The following is an 18,770-nucleotide window of genomic DNA, read 5'->3' on the forward strand; positions in this document are numbered from 1 at the left end:
GCTCAGACAACGTCACATGTAAATAATAATAATGACCTGATTGGTCAGATGTTTTATCGGTTCAGGTCCAGGCCGGGCGGCACGGTGGTGTAGTGGTTAGCGCTGTCGCCTCACAGCAAGAAGGTCCTGGGTTCGAGCCTCGGGGCCGGCAAGGGCCTTTCTGTGTGGAGTTTGCATGTTCTCCCCGTGTCCGCGTGGGTTTCCTCCGGGTGCTCCGGTTTCCCCCACAGTCCAAAGACATGCAGGTTAGGTTAACTGGTGACTCTAAATTGACCGTAGGTGTGAATGTGAGTGTGAATGGTTGTCTGTGTCTATGTGTCAGCCCTGTGATGACCTGGCGACTTGTCCAGGGTGTACCCCGCCTTTCGCCCGTAGTCAGCTGGGATAGGCTCCAGCTTGCCTGCGACCCTGTAGAAGGATAAAGCGGCTAGAGATAATGAGATGAGATGAGGTCCAGGCCTGGAAAAATCGCTCCAGAAGCAATCTCACCGATACGGATAAACCCAGGCCTGGGCTATAGACCCTTTTCACATGACGTCACCGCGCCGCGAGATTTTGTTAGGCGCCATATTGGAAGACCAAGGACATGCACTCACAATATAAAACAAAGTACGAGCGAGAGTAAAGTGACACGATGGATGATAATTCTGGTTATGTGAGTACATTACCAGCTGCAGAAAGGGCACGGTATGTGGAGAAACTGGCTGTGATTGATGGGTTTGACCCATATGATAAGACTCGGGGCAAGGGAGAATGGAAACATAAGGAGGACCTGACACCAATTCTGCCATCTGTTTGCTACCCAGGCATTGTAAACTATTTGTTGTTTACACCCAGTGCCTACACTCAGTGTTCGAACTATGCCGATATTTTCGGGGGGCCCCTTTTTTTCCCTTGGGGGTGTGTGTGCTTGCGCTTGTCTCGGAGCGCGGATCTCCAAACACATGAGAAGCCTATCTTACGCATATATCACGCGGACTCCACACCTCCACACACGCATCGCGTCTGAAGTCATAACTCATCAGGGGAAATCGTGTCCGCATTGGCATGTTCAAAAAACAACCTCGCGTCAACAATGATACCACACGCAAGAAAAAAAAAAACAGTCAGGCTACTCAACAACCAACCTGGCAGCAGCGAGCAAGCCCCAAACCATCCTAAATTATTAATAAATTGTAGAAGTCTGGGAGGCTTGCTCCTCATACAGTTATCAACTTGGGGTCACTTTAGCATGTTTTAAATCTGAATTTCTTGCGTTTGCTTACCTCAAAGTGTCCGCAGATCATGCACAGACTTATCCATTATATCCACAGTTTTTTGCCAAGTCTCACACAGGTTTCTTTCAAGTCTACTGTTGGGCCAATAAATCATAAATAAAACAGCTCAGATTTGTTTGTTTAAGTCGTTTGCCACTCCACTTTATTCTCGTGGGTTCACATACCGCTGCCGTTATTTTCCCTGAATCACGAGTTTGTTGGTCTTCCAAAATGGCGCAGGGTCTGTTTACTTCCAGTTTCGGGTGACGTCAGTGAAAGGGGTCTATAGGTATCGTTATCGGTCTGGTGCGACCAACAACTGCAGGGGACTGATTTATTTATAGTTATAGTTATCGGTATTGTGGGACCCGACCTTTAGGCTGTGGCTAGAACACATATCTAGAGCTAAAAATAAATAAACAAATAAATAAAACAGGGTGGCGCGGTGGTGTAGTGGTTAGCGCTGTCGCCTCACAGCAAGAAGGTCCTGGGTTCGAGCCCCGTGGCCGGCGAGGGCCTTTCTGTGCGGAGTTTGCATGTTGTCCACGTGGGTTTCCTCCGGGTGCTCCGGTTTCCCCCACAGTCCAAAGACATGCAGGTTAGGTTAACTGGTGACTCTAAATTGACCGTAGGTGTGAATGGTTGTCTATGTGTCAGCCCTGTGATGGCCTGGCGACTTGTCCAGGGTGTACCCCGCCTTTCGCCCGTAGTCAGCTGAGATAGGCTCCAGCTTGCCTGCGACCCTGTAGAAGGATAAAGCGGCTAGAGATGATGAGATGAGATAAATAAAACATGTTTTATAGTGAAGAAAATAATTACCATCACCCCATCTCTCACTCTGTGTTCACACTAGCAAGCCACATGTCACTTGTGATGTTTTAGTTTTGTGTCTTTTGGATGCTGTTTGATTTACATGTTACAATCTCGGCTCTGTACGATCTTTGTTGGCAGATCAACAAAGCAAGCTAACTGTACTCGCTACATACACTCACCAGAGACGGAGCTCTGCTACTTCATTCCAAGCTTTATTTTTCCTTGTAATGTTACAATATACTTTTCTGAGATATACAGTATGACCAAATAAAATGTAACCACTGTTAATTTTAACAAATGTTCCTTCTAGTTTGTATAAAGTTAAACTCCACGCACTTTGTGTCTCCAAGCATCACTGCAAATCACCGAGTCTCATTGAAGTTTAAAGGAACCGGCTCAACCTTCCCAGCATTCAGTCCTTTTTTTATGCCTCCGCCACCGTAAGGTGCAGGAGGCATTATGTTTTCAGGTTGTCCGTCTGTTCGTGTGTGCGTGCGTCCGTCCCGAAACCTTGTGAACGCGATATCTCAAAGGCTAATGAAAGGAATTTCACCAAACTTTCACCATTTGTGCGTTTTGGGACAAACATGAACTGATTAGATTTTGAGATCAAAAGGTCTAAGGCCAAGGTCACTGTGAGGTCAAATGTCTGTCCGAAAACCTTGTGAACACAATATCTCCAAGGCAGATGAAAGGAATTTCACCAAGCTTTCACCATTTGTGCATTTGGGGACAAAGATAAACTGATTAGATTTTGAGATCAAAAGGTCTAAGGTCAAGGTCACTGTGAGGTCAAATGTCTGTCCGAAAACCTTGTGAACACAATATCTCCGAGGCTGATACAAGTAATTTCACCAGGTCAAGATTACTGTGAGGTCAAATGTCCATCCCTAAATCACAACTTAATAAGGCGAGTAGTCTACCGGGCGGAGGCATCCCCATCGACACCGTTGGCGTCGAGTTCTATCTAGTCTTTCCTTATTTCTGGAATAAGCAAAACAAAATGGAGCAGTTAAATATAGATACTTTGAAAAAATTATCTTCAATTTCATATTACAATTTAAAGCTAGACTGCCTTTCTGATTTTTCAAGTTTAGGTCATAAAAAGAATTTTACCCGATACCCAATTATTTTTGTTTAGTGGACTGTAAGCTACTGAATTCGAATTACAGACTTCCAATTTTATCAGGTTTTCTTTTAATAGAACAATTAATGAATTTAGGGCCATGTGGCCCTAAATTCTACGCTATTTTTTCCAGCTTCACCATGACCCAATTCAAGATACTACGTCATGCATCACGTGGTGGGCTTTCCCTGTTGGTGCAAGGCATTGTGAGATACAAATTTGAAACAGGAGAGAAAAATGGAGGATGTGAGTGTGTGAATGAAACGTGAAAGACCGACTACAGTAACGGAAAGCGAGAAGAAAAGACATTATGTTGCGAAGGAAAGGAAGCGCAGGACCAAAATAATAAATATCGGTGGTCAGCAAACACCTCGGTGTGATCAGCTGTTCATTTAGCGACAGAATGATGGAACTGTCAGTGCACGGTCAAAGGTAAACCTTGTAAAACTTTCCTCTGTCTGCACGAAGCAAGCGATTTCATGCACATTATTTGCTCGGGAATCCCATCCATCCATTATCTGTAGCCACTTATCCTGTCCTACAGGGTCGCAGGCAAGCTGGAGCCTATCCCAGCTGACTGTGGGCAAGAGGCAGGGTACACCCTGGACAAGTTGCCAGGTTATCGCAGGGCCGACACAGAGACAAACAACCATTCACACTCACATTCACACCTACGGTCAATTTAGAGCCACCAATTAGCCTAACCTGCATGTCTTTGGGGGAAACCGGAGCACCCGGAGGAAACCCATGCAAACTCCACACAGAAAGGCCCTCGCCGGCCGCTGGGCTCGAACCCAGGACCTTCTTGCTGTGAGGCGACAGCACTAACCACTACACCACCGTGCCGCCCAGGAATCCCTTCATATTAAATAATTTCCCAGCCACAGAATGGCTTGATATTTTAAATATTACAGAAATAAACATGTATCACAATGACGAAATTTCAGAGAGAACTAAATTTCACCGATTTTATGAAATCGAAAGGCGGTCTCGCTTTAAGGCCTACGTCCTAGGATGTCACCAAATTGTTGCGGATTGTTTTAGAATATCACTAGCAATGAAAACGGTGACTCGCTACTTTTCAGAGAGGATTCTGGGAAGGCTGAGCCAGGGCTTTTAATCTCTTCCAGCTTCTTTCAGCATTATTAATGCAGGGTTAGTGATGATGTTTAAGGTAATTGGTTTACCCCAGTGTAATCCAGTGTATACCAGAGCTTATTGTTGTTTTGTCCCTTTTTTGATCAGGCGAACAACGTCTCGAGTCAAAACACATCCTCTGAAAAGCAGGAGCTGAAAGAAAATAAAGTCAAATTCATGGCTTCTCAGCTCCTGGCAAAGTTTGAGGAGAGCACTCCAAGCTGCACGCTGCGTAGGCAGGTAAAGTCCAACTATCACTCATGAATCCACTGTACATTTAACAGTTATTCCACAGAATCGAGTCGTACATGAGCTGATAGACGACGAGGTACATAGCACTGAGTTGACTATAAGCAATGTACAATAAGATTGAGTGGAATAACTGTTTTATTCTATCTACATTCACTGGATTTTGACAGCATTTATTTATTTATTTTTGCACATTCAATAAATGAAAACTTTATACAAATCGTCTGACAAAATCATTTCCGCTTAGAATGTAAATGCTGGACAAAGGTGTCGATAACTGTGGACAAAGGTGTCGATAACTGTGGACAAAGGTGTCGATATCTGTGGACAAAGGTGTCGATATCTGTGGACAAAGGTGTCGATATCTGTGGACAAAGGTGTCGATAACTGTGGACAAAGGTGTCGATATCTGTGGACAAAGGTGTCGATATCTGTGGACAAAGGTGTCTAACTATGGAACGGTGTAGATAACTGTGGACAAAGGTGTCGATAACTGTGGACAAAGGTGTCGATATCTGTGGACAAAGGTGTCTAACTATGGAACGATGTAGATAACTGTGGACAAAGGTGTCGATATCTGTGGACAAAGGTGTCGATATCTGTGGACAAAGGTGTCTAACTATGGAACGGTGTAGATAACTGTGGACAAAGGTGTCGATAACTGTGGACAAAGGTGTCTAACTATGGAACGGTGTAGATAACTGTGGACAAAGGTGTCGATAACTGTGGACAAAGGTGTCGATATCTGTGGACAAAGGTGTCTAACTATGGAACGGTGTAGATAACTGTGGACAAAGGTGTCGATAACTGTGGAATGGTGTCGATAACAGTGGACAAAGGTGTCGATAACTGTGGAACGGTGTCGATAATTGTGGAATGGTGTTGATAACTGGACAAAGGTGTCGATAATTGTGGAATGGTGTTGATAACTGGACAAAGGTGTCAATAATTGTGGAACAGTGTCACATCATCTGATACGCTAAATAATCGGGAATCAATTCATTTTTCCAGTCGAATTTTGAGTGATTATTCATGCATAACTTATGTGTTGAAAGTCTTTTCTACTTTTGCAACGGCCAAAAGATCGTTAAGGTGTCGATAACTGTAGCCGTTGCTCTAGTTCTCTTATTAGGTTTTGATAATAATTCCTTTCTATATGCCTCCATAGAATACTTTCATTTATTTCTATATTATTTGTAATCAGAATTATTTATATTTATATAAGCACTTGTAAATTAGGTATGAAGACCCATTATGGGAACCTAATAAAGATTATTGTATTGTATTGTATTGTATCATGTCTAGAATTGCTGAACTACAGCCAGTTTCTTTGGCTCTGATACAATATTTCAAACACTCTATTTGGTCCTCTGAAATATTTTTCTGTGTCTGCGCCCTGAACGAAACATTTAGTGTACGTACTTGCCCTGGAAAACCACTTTGCCTTTGTTTTCCCTCTAACTGTGAAGCTGTGCTCTCTTCTCTAGTAAATCCTCTCCAGTAATTTTTCTTTTTTCCTGCTGGCCTGTTAACCACATCGACTTTCTCTTTTTGACATCGCCGCTGACTTAACAATCTCAGCTTACCGCAAATTTTCCGAGCCCTCCAAGACCTCCATCACTCAATCTGACAGAACTCCCAGTCTTCATAAAAGACAGGAAGAAAACCCCACCACCTCCACCTCCTAAAAAACAGGTAGATCTTTAAAATCTGCAGTCAGTCACAAAATGGGGTCCAAAAGTCTGAGGCGTGTGAGTGAAAATGCTTCGGTTTTGCATTCTTTTTTAATTTAATGCAACAGATTTCATTACAAATTATATATACAGTGGTGCTTGAAAGTTTGTGAACCCTTTAGAATTGTCTATATTTCTGCATAAATATGACCTAAAACATCATCAGATTTTCACACAAGTCCTAAAAGTAGATAAAGAGAACCCAGTTAAACAAATGAGACAAAAATATTATACTTGGTCATTTATTTATTGAGGAAAATGATCCAATATTACATATCTGTGAGTGGCAAAAGTATGTGAACCTTTGCTTTCAGTATCTGGTGTGACCCCCTTGTGCAGCAATAACTGCAACTAAACGTTTCCGGTAGCTGTTGATCAGTCCTGCACACCGGCTTGGAGGAATTTTAGCCCGTTCCTCCATACAGAACAGCTTCAACTCTGGGATGTTGGTGGGTTTCCTCACATGAACTGCTCGCTTCAGGTCCTTCCACAACATTTCGATTGGATTAAGGTCAGGACTTTGACTTGGTCATTCCAAAACATTAACTTTATTCTTCTTTAACCATTCTTTGGTAGAACGACTTGTGTGCTTAGGGTCATTGTCTTGCTGCATGACCCACCTTCTCTTGAGATTCAGTTCATGGACAGATGTCTTGACATTTTCCTTTAGAATTCGCTGGTATAATTCAGAATTCATTGTTCCATCAATGATGGCAAGCCGTCCTGGCCCAGATGCAGCAAAACAGGCCCAAACCATGATACTACCACCACCATGTTTTACAGATGGGATAAGGTTCTTATGCTGGAATGGAGTGTTTTCCTTTCTCCAAACATAACGCTTCTCATTTAAACCAAAACGTTCTATTTTGGTCTCATCCATCCACAGAACATTTTTCCAATAACCTTCTGGCTTGTCCACGTGATCTTTAGCAAACTGCAGATGAGCAGCAATGTTCTTTTTGGAGAGCAGTGGCTTTCTCCTTGTAACCCTGCCATGCACACCATTGTTGTTCAGTGTTTTCCTGATGGTGGACTCATGAACACTAACATTAGCCAATGTGAGAGAGGCCTTCAGTTGCTGAGAAGTTACCCTGGGGTCCTTTGTGACCTTGCCGACTGTTACACGCCTTGCTCCTGGAGTGATCTCTGTTGGTCGACCACTCCTGGGGAGGGTAACAATGGTCTTGAATTTCCTCCATTTGTACACAACCTGTCTGACTGTGGATTGGTGGAGTCCAAACTCTTTAGAGATGGTTTTGTAACCTTATCCAGCCTGATGAGCATCAACAACGCTTTTTCTGAGGTCCTCAGAAATCTCCTTTTTTTCATGCCATGATACACTTCCACAAACATGTGTTGTGAAGATCAGACTTTGATAGATCCCTGTTCTTTAAATAAAACAGGGTGCCCACTCACACCTGATTGTCATCCCATTGATTGAAAACACCTGACTCTAATTTCACCTTCAAATTAACTGCTAATCCTAGAGGTTCACATACTTTTGCCATGCACAGATATGTAATATTGGATCATTTACCTCAATAAATAAATGACCAAGTATAATATTTTTGTCTCATTTGTTTAACTGGGTTCTCTTTATCTACTTTTAGGACTTGTGTGAAAATCTGATGATGTTTTAGGTCATATTGATGCAGAAATATAGAAAATTCTAAAGGGTTCACAAACTTTCAAGCACCACTGTATTTTGACAACACTGAGTGAAAAGTAGAATCTTTGAAATATCTGCATGAATTTCAGATTTTTTTTAATGTATTTGGTATGTATGATAGTCCATTTTAGAATATTAAATATTCAAGATATTGAACATTTTGCTTTCTTTTAAAAATTCTAAAACCTCTGTTTCTTTGCATTTTTAAGATTAAAAAAAAAAAATCCCAAATTTTTTATGTGGTCTCAGACTTTTGGACCCCGCTGCACATCCCGAGTGTAAATGACTCACACAGACAGCTGAGCCCTCCTGTGTGTTTCCAGATCCAACCGTCAGCCTGCTCAGCTCCTCTGCTCCCTTTTCCCTTTAATATCCCTCGGCATGATTGCCAAAATCTCACTCACGCTCCACGCTCACACTCGCACTCGAAGCCTACTGCCACACCCATGCAACCCACATCGCAGTCCGAGAAACCAGAAGCAGACCACGCTGCGTCCTGTCACGCTGCCATACTGACCATGCGAGCGATGCTGCAGCGTCTGCAGAGAGTGGAGGAAAAGATCAGCCAGGTGATGGCCTCCTCTTTCTTCTCGTTCTCTCCTCTGTCCTTTCCATTTTGCTCTATTGCTCTCTCAATGTTTAACATGCAGAATTTTTCCTCCTTTGCTCTTGTGCTGTTCTGTCCCTGACCTGCTGCAGAGGAAAGCGCAGACAGAAAACACTAGAGAGTTTCATAGAAAAAGCATAAAGGAGAAAGCCGTCCACTTGAGCGCTCTGTTCTCTAGCAACAGCATCATACCGCCTCAGGTGACTATGATATTGTGTGGTGTGGCCTGTCTTCTCAATTACTCAACCGCATGAGTTCAGTTCATTAAATTCACCAAAAACTTTTAACGTGCACGTTGTCCAATAAGTAAGCACAGTCATTTTATTGTCAGTGAGTGGTTTGCACCAGCAATGATTCAATTATATGGAGTTTAGAGCAAATTACACAGTAGTTTACTGAGTTATGCTGTACTGTAGTTTGTTTTGTTGCACCATTTAACAAATCCGGGATTATAAAAATATTCTCCACTGGTTTACCCGCAGTAGCTTGTTTCGAACATGAGAGATTTATGATGCATTTCTAAGTCTTAAAGCAACATGATGAAGTCTAAATTTGACACTAAAATCAATAACTATGATTAAATCACAGCTTAAATGCAGTCCTTTAGTGTGGGGTTTTTTTTTTTTCATAAGTTCAAAATCATGACATCTTAAACTAATAGAGAAACTTTGATTTAATAAAGGATTAAGATGAATCTTTGTTGGTGCAGCCCAGTCTGGATGCATGCATGTAGGTCAATTTTTAATCTCTTGTTTTATTTTAATTGGGTAAGTAAATAAATGCCCATGTACGTCACAGCTTGCATGTTCCTTTCAACAGCATCATGCCCTGTTTTTATAAGAAATCATTAAAATAAATGTGCGCCGCTTGTTCCATTATGTGGTTTATTGGGCCCAGTGAGAGAAACCTGGAAAAGCAGATAAAATTCCCTCAGCAAGCTGGGTGTTGTAAAGTCTGAGCACTCAGGGATCCTCTTGGCTCCGGGAGTCGCTGAGGATGGAAGCACTGACTCCACTGCTTCTGCTATTGGACTTTAGTGTTTTAATACACACACGAGGGAAAGACATTAATGTCCACGACTGAATCAGACAAAGGCTTTCCGTGCAGGAGTGGGTTGTTCTATCGCTACAGGAGTAATATTTTGAATTTTGCACATTTTAATGGCAAAATATCATTTTTCAAATCTGATTCAAACATCTTGTAGCTTGTGGTCTTGGAGTGTATCAGAATGACACTTTCTGTGTTTGGTAAGTGCTCCAAAGAGTTGCATCACTTTCTCTATTTCGATTGAAACGGACTTTTGTTTAACCATATTTCAATAACTACATGGAGGAGACATTAATACAGATGTAAGGAAATCTAAATCCGAAATGATATTTAAGGCGAGATTAAATTCGTAATTCATGATACTAAACTAGTTTATCTTTAATATTGTCAAAGTAAGGCAGGGGTGTCCAAACTGATCCATAAAGGGCCGTGTGGCTGCAGGTTTTCATTCCAGCCATGCAGCAGCACACCTGATTTGGCTTATTCAATCAACTGACACACCCACCCTTTAATCAAGGGTGGGTGTGGCTGCAAGCATTTGACTGTGTGAAGACAGTTCAGTTGATTGAATGAGCCAAGTCAGGTGTGCTGCTGCATGGCTGGAATGAAAACCTGCAGCCACACGGCCCTTTATGGATCAGTTTGGACACCCCTGAAGTAAGGTTACCCTTACCTAGTGCGAGCTTGACGGATAAAATTATACTAAGGTACAGTGGCGAACCGTTACTATTAGAGCTGGGACTTGAGCTCAACTAAAACGTAGCCAGGCGCACCAAAAGACCAACAGGGCAAAGGATTTTGCAAGGGATTAGTGGCAGGGTGCCAGGTCACTCCGTTGTGTGGAGCTGTCGATGTTGCGTTTAAAAGTAACTAAGTAAATTACAGAGGGAAATGAATACTTAAGTCTGAGTGAACAGTACTGTGGCGAGCGTGAGTAGAAGAAGAGTCTGGAGACAGAAATCTTAGTTTCCCAGTCGTTAGCCTGTGCCACTTGCTCTCGATAGCACTGGCTTGACTGCTTTGTTAGCATTCGCTAACACTACTGATGAACGCTACACCGGCTGGAAGGCAACTTCACTGCTGCGCTGACTCGCAGTTAAGCTCGCGATGGCCTTCGAGAAGGCCTAGGGCGATAACTTTTTGGTCCCTCCTACTATAAATCAAAATCTGATTGGTTAATTCATCTATCATTTCCTACATAAATGTACACTGCCATGGCCTTCTGTCCCGGCAATGAAGTCCCAACCAATGAAGTGATCCAGCTCGAAACTCTTCTCAGCCTAAAGACAACAAACAAAAAAATATCATTGGATAACTTGATTTTAATGTTTTCAGGACAGTAACCCTTTCATTTCTGAAGCAAATTTGATAGAAAATGAGGTAGAATTAGAAGAGAATAATTGTAATGAAATTATGAAAGAATGAAATCAATTAAAGAATGAAAGAAATTAAAGATAACATTTGAAATGCTGATATGTTTGGGCCTTCTCTGAAGGCCTAGAAGGCCCTGACGGTTCCCCTCTACCCCGAAGGTAAATCGACAAGTATAGCCTGTTGTACATTTACTTGCAGGCCTACTTTCATTTTATAATGAGAAAATAGCTATAACTAGTAACTTTGATAGTATCACTATTCAAAAATATCACCATTAACTTGGTAGGATCGTAGTGTTAGACAGCTAATGTTACTAGCATAACATTATTATCCCCCACCACGAAGTGCGCAGGGGGATATAGGAATGGCGTCCGTCCATCCGTTTCAATCTGGACAAGTTTTCTCAGAAACCTACGTAAGCTACATCAATGAAACTTTGCGTGCTCGTATTACTATTCATGATCTAAGTTGAGTTTGAAAATAATTTACGAGAAGTTATTATTTTCAGAGTTATGGCCCTTGATTTTCGTTATTGGGCTTAGTACAAGTGGACTCAATCTGGACAAGTTTTCTCAGAAGCTACATAAGCTAGATCAATGAAACTTTGTGCGCTCGTACTACTGAAAAAAGCCGGGTAGCGTTTTATGAAGGTGTCTTAGAACTTACGACATCATAAGTCAATATTAAAGCAATGGGCTTATAAGGGCGTAAGTGTTAAGAGGTCTTCATAAAATGCTCGTGGCGGGGGATAGTGATGACCATGTCTTCTTGTTTTATTTACTCTGACTGGTTACAGCATAGTCCATAGTCTAGTTACAGTAATGCTGAACATCATGTTGTAATTATGAAATATCAAAAAACAATTACACAGTTTTACCTGTGAAAGGTTATTCCAGTACTATGGGTTTCTACGTTTTTTTTTTTACAACTCGACGCAATTCAAGAGTTCAGCATTTTAAATAACTTTCAATCTTATCAATATTTCAATCCTATTCTAATCTACTACTACTTTTACATGTCTCCTATACACCAAGCAGTTCTGCTTAAATAGCATAACATCATATTTGCTTAATCCTTTTGCTACTGTACAGTAAGACCTAGGGTTTGGAAATATAAAAAGAATATTAATGTACAGTGTACAAAGAAGAGAGCTATGAACATGTTTTATGTGTGTCTCAGATGTTTAGAGAAGATTCATGAGTTTAATATTTTTTGATTTACGAAGTTTTAGTTTCTTGCCAGATGGTAGAATTATTACCAAGTGTTACGGGAATGACTAATGATTACCTCTTGCGCTTTTAAATCATAGGATTTAAATTAGCAATAACAAAAAGACAGCCAGAGACTGATTTTATTCTCATTATAAACATAAATTCAGTATATACACATGGACAGTACGATGTAATTTTTTTTTACCTCAAGGATGCAAGAGCAGTGTTAGGACTTGAACTCTCAGCCTCGTGGTCAGTAGCCTGAACTCCTGAGCCACCACGACCCTTAAACCATGCTGTCCTTTAACCCAGGCTAACACCAAATCCAGTTTCCTGTTCAAAAAAAAAACAAACGCTTAAAAGCAAGGCACGCAAAATCTTATACATTAAAATTTTTTCAGATCGCCTGTTATAACCAAAGCTTCCAAGAACAAGCTTGTTACAAAGCAACATGTTAGTATTGCTTACTTAGATAGAGTGATATAGTAACAGATTATAGTAAGGGCTTAACATGGTTAGAAATTCATATTTGATCACACTTGAGTATTGGGTGTCACGTATACCAGGAGTTCTCAACCTTTTCTACTTTAAAGGGGAACTGAAGGCAAATTTTTTATTATCAAAATTCTATTTATCTCATTTTATTAAATATAAGAATGCATTTTTGATAGCTATTTTGTCACTGCTTTAGCAAGTTATGAGTGTTTTGAAATATGCTATGTAATATATCGGTCCATATGTCAAAGCGATGGCCGTAAACGAGATTCGTTGAGACCTGTGCGAGACATCGTAGGACGGAAGTAAAACGTACAGCGGAAATCAAAGTGACCAACATCTGCCAATGTCGTCAAAAGACGCACGCGCCCTCTTTCGAATGCTGATGTAATCAAGCCAGAAGTTTTGTTTGCTTTGATAGCAGTCAGGAAAGTTTGAAAAAAGTCGGCAGTAATCATCATTTAAACTCATTTTTGTGCAGTATTTCATTTGGAAAACAGTTTTCAAAATGGCGGCACTGACACCTGGCTAACACTTGACGTTTCGAAGTCTCGCATAAGTCTCGTGAAGATCGCGCGGATAAGTGACACCTGCCGTGGACCAAACGAACTAAATTCAACACGGCTAAAAACCAAATAGGCCGATAAGTATAATATTTAATTGCAATTAGTTGCCAATATGAGTCACGATATAAGGTTACTAAAACCGAAAACATAATTGAATAAAGGGCGGCACGGTGGTGTAGTGGTTAGTGCTGTCGCCTCACAGCAAGAAGGTCCGGGTTCGAGCCCCGTGGCCAGCGAGGGCCTTTCTGTGTGGAGTTTGCGTGTTCTCCACGTGTCCGCATGGGTTTCCTCCGGGTGCTCCGCTTTCCCCCACAGTCCAAAGACATGCAGGTTAGGTTAACTGGTGGCTCTAAATTGACCGTAGGTGTGAATGGTTGTCTGTGTCTATGTGTCAGCCCTGTGATGACCTGGTGACTTGTCCAGGGTGTACCCCACCTTTCGCCCGTAGTCAGCTGGGATAGGCTCCAGCTTGCCTGCGACCCTGTAGAACAGGCTAAAGTGGCTAGAGATAATGAGATGAGATAATTGAATAACACATCAGTTAAGAAATAAGACAAGTTTAAAAATGACTTCAGTTCCCCTTTAAGGGCCACCTATTCATACTTGTAATGAGCCGGGGCCCATTAAAAAAGATCCCCAATTGTTTTGGCTCATCTATTCTATTAGAATCGAATAATCTATTGTAAAGTGTATTAATGGGACGCAACATCACTCCCTGTTACAGATGGGAGCCAAGGAATTAAATAAATGCAATAAAAACAACCTTTTTATTGTAGGTTTTGTATTTAAAACTGTATGGCTGTGCCAGAAGGCAACATAAAACCATGCATGCAGGTCATTCTCAGTCAGAAGGGATTAATGATCCAAAAGTGGAGTCTGGTCCATTAACACAAGAACTTATTGCCATGTTTGTGTTCAGCCAACAAGCAAGTTATTAAAACCAAGAAGTACACTCAAAAGAAGTGGATATAGAAACCACTCAATGGGATTAGATCCTTACACGCTAACAAAGAAGGGTTTTTCCTATGAATTGGAAAACTATCCATCTGTTGAGTTCCACAACATCTCAAACTACCTGGTGCTGCAGACATCGTTCTACACGGACAAACAGATGAAAACCTGGAAGAGCATGGAGGAGTACAACTTTTTATATGTAGCTGGGTTAAAGATCCGGGGATCAGGACACTACAAGATAAATCCTGTATCGTTTTTGCCAGGGTAAGGAGGCACTTTTGGGCTTGTTGTATGTGTCTTTGTGATGATTGCTAGAACACTAGAAGTTTTAGTATCGGGTGTAAACAAACCACAACGGCTTGATTCTCAATCCTCCGTGCTCTTCTCTTCCAGGTAAATCATTCACAAAGGTCCACAGACATACTTTTAATTTACGTGTTAGTTTGCAGTATGACAACCACAATCAAACAGTAAACAAAAACACATCTGAGGACTTAAGCATCTCCTGAACTTCAAAACATCACAAAATAACGAAAAATGGCGAGAAAAGTGATTTGCGAATCCAAATGAAATAAATCAGAGGAATTTACAAACCTTTCACGAAGTGATCACTGCAGACTCAAGCGTTCTTCGACTCGACTCCCTTCCATCGCCGTGAAAGGTTCAAGAGCCACGTTTCTTGTCGTCTTTTGGTAAAATCTTTTGCTCTTTCACCCTTTATTACTTTACAGGGAAGCCAGAAGAAACTTGTATCAGTTTTACGTGTTGTTCAATTCAAACAGCCCAAAACAAAGCAAATGTAGGGCATTTTAACAAGTAGCAAGGCACTCCAGCGATGAACAGTGAGCTTAGTTGACCACCACTTCATGTCTTGCATATTTAATCAGGTGGATGTGACGTCTGATGCGATGTCAGATGCAACCCAGCAATTGTACCTTACTAAAAATTAGGGTCAACTTGAAAAAAAAATTGTGGCCTACTAGATGGTGCGTCGCGGCCCACTGATGGTCTGCAGCCCAGTGGTTGAGAAACAATGACTTATACCATCATTATACCATCTTGACTCTGATTGGTCAGAAGATTTTGATTAATTTTCATCAACAGCAGCTCTGTTCACGGGAGTTTGAGCTACAGGGTAAATAACCGGTTTATATTAAAGCACTTGTTTGAATCTATAGGAACAGCTCATTCTCAGGGAGGTGTATGGCAGACACTCTACACCATCTAAGCTTAATTAAAATGAATGTAAAAATATCTTATTTAACATAACATATAATCGTTGATATGGTGAGGTTTTCTGTAAGGATTGATATTTATTTAATATTTTATGGAAGGAGTCTCCAGTGTCAGTGCTCGGTAACAGAGATAAAGCTGATCCTTTAAAGGAAGTTAGAGTACGTATTTGTGCATTATTTACTTCAAGACAGAGAAGTGACTGTTGTAACTTACTGTGATAACAGAAAGCTTGCTTTTCAGGCTTTCCACATTTTTAACGTAACTAGAAATGGATAAAAAGTACATGTGATTTATTTAATCAGTAAAGACTATAATCATTGGAAAATTGATGTCAATGCGATTATTGGAAAACAATCAACTTGGGTAATCTCTTTATCTTCCGCATCGTACAACCGCATCATTGATCATTTTCCAATAGCAGCATGCTCCCAAGTGTTTTATTTGTGCTTTATTTAGTGTATTAGGTCATATGCTTACTTTGTTTCAGAGGCATTCCCTACCTCACCTTAATGATTTCTGGAAATCAGCTATAATTACTGTAAATCTCTAATACGACCTCCTTTACTGATGTGTTGACAGTTTTAGGTTAATTTCATGCCTGCTACTAATTATCATAAGCATTGGTTGTTCAGTAGTAGAGTTCTTACCTGCCATGTGGGAGACCTGGGTTCAATTCCCAGCCAATACACAACTGGCATCTGGAGTGGTAAGATCCTTCGCTTGACAAGTACAACCCTGATTCCAAAAAAGTTGGGACAAAGTACAAATTGTAAATAAAAACAGAATGCAATAATTTACAAATCTCAAAAACTGATATTGTATTCATAATAGAACATTGACAACATGTCGAAAGTGAGACATTTTGAAATTTCATGCCAAATATTGGCTCATTTGAAATTTCATGACAGCAACACATCTCAAAAAAGTTGGGACGGGGCAATAAGAGGCTGGAAAAGCTAAAGGTACAAAAAAGGAACAGCTGGAGGACCAAATTGCAACTCATTAGGTCAATTGGCAATAGGTCATTAACATGACTGGGTATAAAAAGAGCATCTTGGAGTGGCAGTGGCTCTCAGAAGTAAAGATGGGAAGAGGATCACCAATCCCCCTAATTCTGCACCGACAAATAGTGGACCAGTATCAGAAAGGAGTTCGACAGTGTAAAATTGCAAAGAGTTTGAACATATCATCATCTACAGTGCATAATATCATCAAAAGATTCAGAGAATCTGGAAGAATCTCTGTGCGTAAGGGTCAAGGCCGGAAAACCATACTGGGTGCCCGTGATCTTCGGACCCTTAGACGGCACTGCATCACATACAGGCATGCTTCTGTATTGGAAATCACAAAATGGGCTCAGGAATATTTCCAGAGAACATTATCTGTGAACACAATTCACCGTGCCATCCGCTGTTGCCAGCTAAAACTCTATAGTTCAAAGAAGAAGCCGTATCTAAACATGATCCAGAAGCGCAGACGTCTTCTCTGGGCCAAGGCTCATTTAAAATGGACTGTGGCAAAGTGGAAAACTGTTCTGTGGTCAAACGAATCAAAAATTGAAGTTCTTTATGGAAATCAGGGACGCCGTGTCATTCGGACTAAAGAGGAGAAGGACGACCCGAGTTGTTATCAGCGCTCAGTTCAGAAGCCTGCATCTCTGATGGTACGGGGTTGCATTAGTGCGTGTGGCATGGGCAGCTTACACATCTGGAAAGACACCATCAATGCTGAAAGGTATATCCAGGTTCTAGAGCAGCATATGCTCCCATCCAGATGCCGTCTCTTTCAGGGAAGACCTTGCATTTTCCAACATGACAATGCCAAACCACATACTGCATCAATTACAGCATCATGGCTGCGTAGAAGAAGGGTCCGGGTACTGAACTGGCCAGCCTGCAGTCCAGATCTTTCACCCATAGAAAACATTTGGCGCATCATAAAACGGAAGATACGACAAAAAAGACCTAAGACAGTTGAGCAACTAGAATCCTACATTAGACAAGAATGGGTGAACATTCCTCTCCCTAAACTTGAGCAACTTGTCTCCTCAGTCCCCAGACGTTTACAGACTGTTGTAAAGAGAAAAGGGGATGTCTCACAGTGGTAAACATGGCCTTGTCCCAACTTTTTTGAGATGTGTTGTTGTCATGAAATTTAAAATCACCTAATTTTTCTCTTTAAAGGATACATTTTCTCAGTTTAAACATTTGATACGTCATCTATGTTCTATTCTGAATAAAATATGGAATTTTGAAACTTCCACATCATTGCATTCTGTTTTTATTTACAATTTGTACTTTGTCCCAACTTTTTTGGAATCGGGGTTGTATGATTTATTTATTTTTTTGCCCTAAAGGTTAGAGAAGCAGGTCTGAGACCAAAAGGTCACTGGTTTGAGTCCCTGAACCACCAGGAAAAAAATGTGTGGGTGAAGGGAGTTACTGAACAGTGCTTTATTATTTATTTATTTATTTATTTATTTATTTATTTCACTGTGCTGTAGTGTACATGTGACAAATAAAGGCTTCTTCAAAAGCCCCATTCTTCTTCTTCTAGTTAGGTATGTTAGTAATGTGGTATTAGGTCAAAGATGAAAAGAAGCATATCATGAACATTCATCTTAGTTACGCCATAATTACCTTCTTGCTTGTGTCAGGCTTTTGATGCATGTTCTGTCCTTGTTCCTGCTATTCATCCTCCTTGTTCTGTCGCTCCATCACTGCATCGTACCTCCCCTCGATCCATTTATATCTTTCTTCCCCAGCTCCGCTTTCTATCATCTTTCCCAATGCGAATTTCATGCCTATACAGAACTGATAATGTTGCTGTTGATGATTTTTCATCACTTTCTGACTGTCTGAATGTTTCTCTTCTTTTCTGTCTCTTTTATTTCTAAACACGTGTATCTCAACAGCCTCAGGTACAGCCTTCTAAAAAGGACATTCAGAGAGACTCAGTGAATGGGTCATATATGGTAGGTGTACTTTAACTAAACCGCAGCTCTGTTCGGCTCCACCATTATGTATTTGATCTATTATTTATCAGGTCTAGTGGTCATAGCAACTGCTCTTTTAACACGCAGCGCTGTATTTTCATGCTAGTGTAAGTACAATTTGTTGATTAACATCAGTATTTTTGCTGGGCAATTTTTCCTGTTTGTGCTCAGTTACTATTTTCACAGTCATACATCAAAACAAGGTGAGTGTGACATTTAAAATCTAAGATCCAGAAAGACCGATGGGAATTTTCTGTTTACAAAGCATTAAAATTCCAGTCCCATTTTTTTCTAAAAACCCA

General features: G+C 40.9%; 1 protein-coding gene across 5 annotated transcripts in view; it reads left to right on the plus strand.

Moving 5' to 3' along the window:
- Positions 1 to 18,770, plus strand: part of mical2a (microtubule associated monooxygenase, calponin and LIM domain containing 2a) — a 138,443-nt gene that overhangs the window by 94,564 nt on the left and 25,109 nt on the right. For 4 of the 5 annotated variants that reach the window (XM_060940960.1, XM_060940956.1, XM_060940958.1 and 1 more), the window contains exon 16: positions 4,441 to 4,572. In XM_060940960.1, coding sequence (XP_060796943.1) covers positions 4,441 to 4,572 — 132 coding nt within the window. Of the gene's footprint in view, positions 1 to 4,440; positions 4,573 to 6,050; positions 6,108 to 18,770 lie in introns of those variants that run through there. The other variant, XM_060940959.1, reaches the window with a different exon arrangement.

This window comes from Neoarius graeffei, chromosome 15, assembly GCF_027579695.1.
Source record: "Neoarius graeffei isolate fNeoGra1 chromosome 15, fNeoGra1.pri, whole genome shotgun sequence".
Classification (NCBI taxonomy): Eukaryota; Metazoa; Chordata; class Actinopteri; order Siluriformes; family Ariidae; genus Neoarius; species Neoarius graeffei.